The 948-nt window shown below is 36.4% G+C and overlaps 1 protein-coding gene across 1 annotated transcript in view; it reads right to left on the bottom strand.

Annotated features, from left to right (window-relative positions):
* Positions 1-277: 277 nt before the first annotated feature.
* LOC104981018 (ATP-dependent RNA helicase DDX3X-like) overlaps positions 278-948 on the bottom strand; it is a 13,454-nt gene continuing 12,783 nt past the window's right edge. Inside the window, exons 17-18 of the mRNA XM_010829903.1 lie at positions 577-710; positions 278-357 (exon numbers count right to left, since the gene is read on the bottom strand). Coding sequence (XP_010828205.1) covers positions 278-357; positions 577-710 — 214 coding nt within the window. The remainder of the gene's footprint in view (positions 358-576; positions 711-948) is intronic.

Genomic DNA, 948 nt, shown 5'->3' with positions numbered 1-948 from the left:
AACAAACAAATGATCCTCAATCACAAAATTATAAATGCAGTTTGGGGTGGAAACAAGCAGAGGGGAGTTCATCCAAACTACAGCAATTAAGTTTTCAAACCAATGGAATTATTGGTTGTTCTTTTTCTTTCTTTTGGCTTTAAGCTCCCTTGAATTTTCAGGAGAATCACTATGGGTAATGCACTACAAGATCTCCTTTATACACAAAACAATCTGGCAAAGTTACATGTGGTTTCCATTGTAGCTTTTTTTTAAGTGACTTGGCTGCAAAGCAGATTCAGTTGCCCCACCAGTCAACCCCCTGAGAGCTGTAATTTCCGCCATATCCTTCACTACTGTAGAAGCCTCCATAGCCACCTATCAAGAAATGTTAAAAAAAAAAAAAAATTAGGTCAGCCATATTTTCTTTTTCTGGTTTTTTTTAGTATAAAGCCAAATATATATAAGCCTAATAAAAAAGCCTAATAAGAAACATTATTTGGTTGTGTTCTTCACAAATAAAATTTATCAAATTATGCTTTGAAAAAGGGAGGAAGCCCTTGCAAAAATATAAAAGGGGGAAAATTCTACTACTACCTCCACCAAATCCTCTGCTGCTGCCATGACCACCTCCACCACTGCGGCTGCTGCCTGCACGACCACTACTATAGCTGAAACTGCCAGAACTGCTACTTTGTCGATAATCACGGGCACCAAAGCCTCCACTGAATCTATATTACAAGGAAAAAGATATGATGGTTTTTTAAGAACATAATTTAAATAAAACAACAATTTCCATGCATAAACTTCCCAATCCTCAACTTCAACTCATTTTCTTGTGGCTTCTTCCTCCACATTATCCTTTAACATTTACTTACATCATCCTTTCACATTAACATTTACTCCACATTATCCTTTCTGAAAATGTCACTTGTACAGTAGTAATGGCAGTGTTTTTAGTTAACCCTG

This window comes from Bison bison, unplaced genomic scaffold (assembly GCF_000754665.1).
Source record: "Bison bison bison isolate TAMUID 2011002044 unplaced genomic scaffold, Bison_UMD1.0 scf7180017864512, whole genome shotgun sequence".
In the NCBI taxonomy this organism is placed as follows: Eukaryota; Metazoa; Chordata; class Mammalia; order Artiodactyla; family Bovidae; genus Bison; species Bison bison.
The sequence above is the reverse complement of the archived record's forward strand: the minus strand, read 5'-3'. Positions and strand labels throughout refer to the sequence as shown.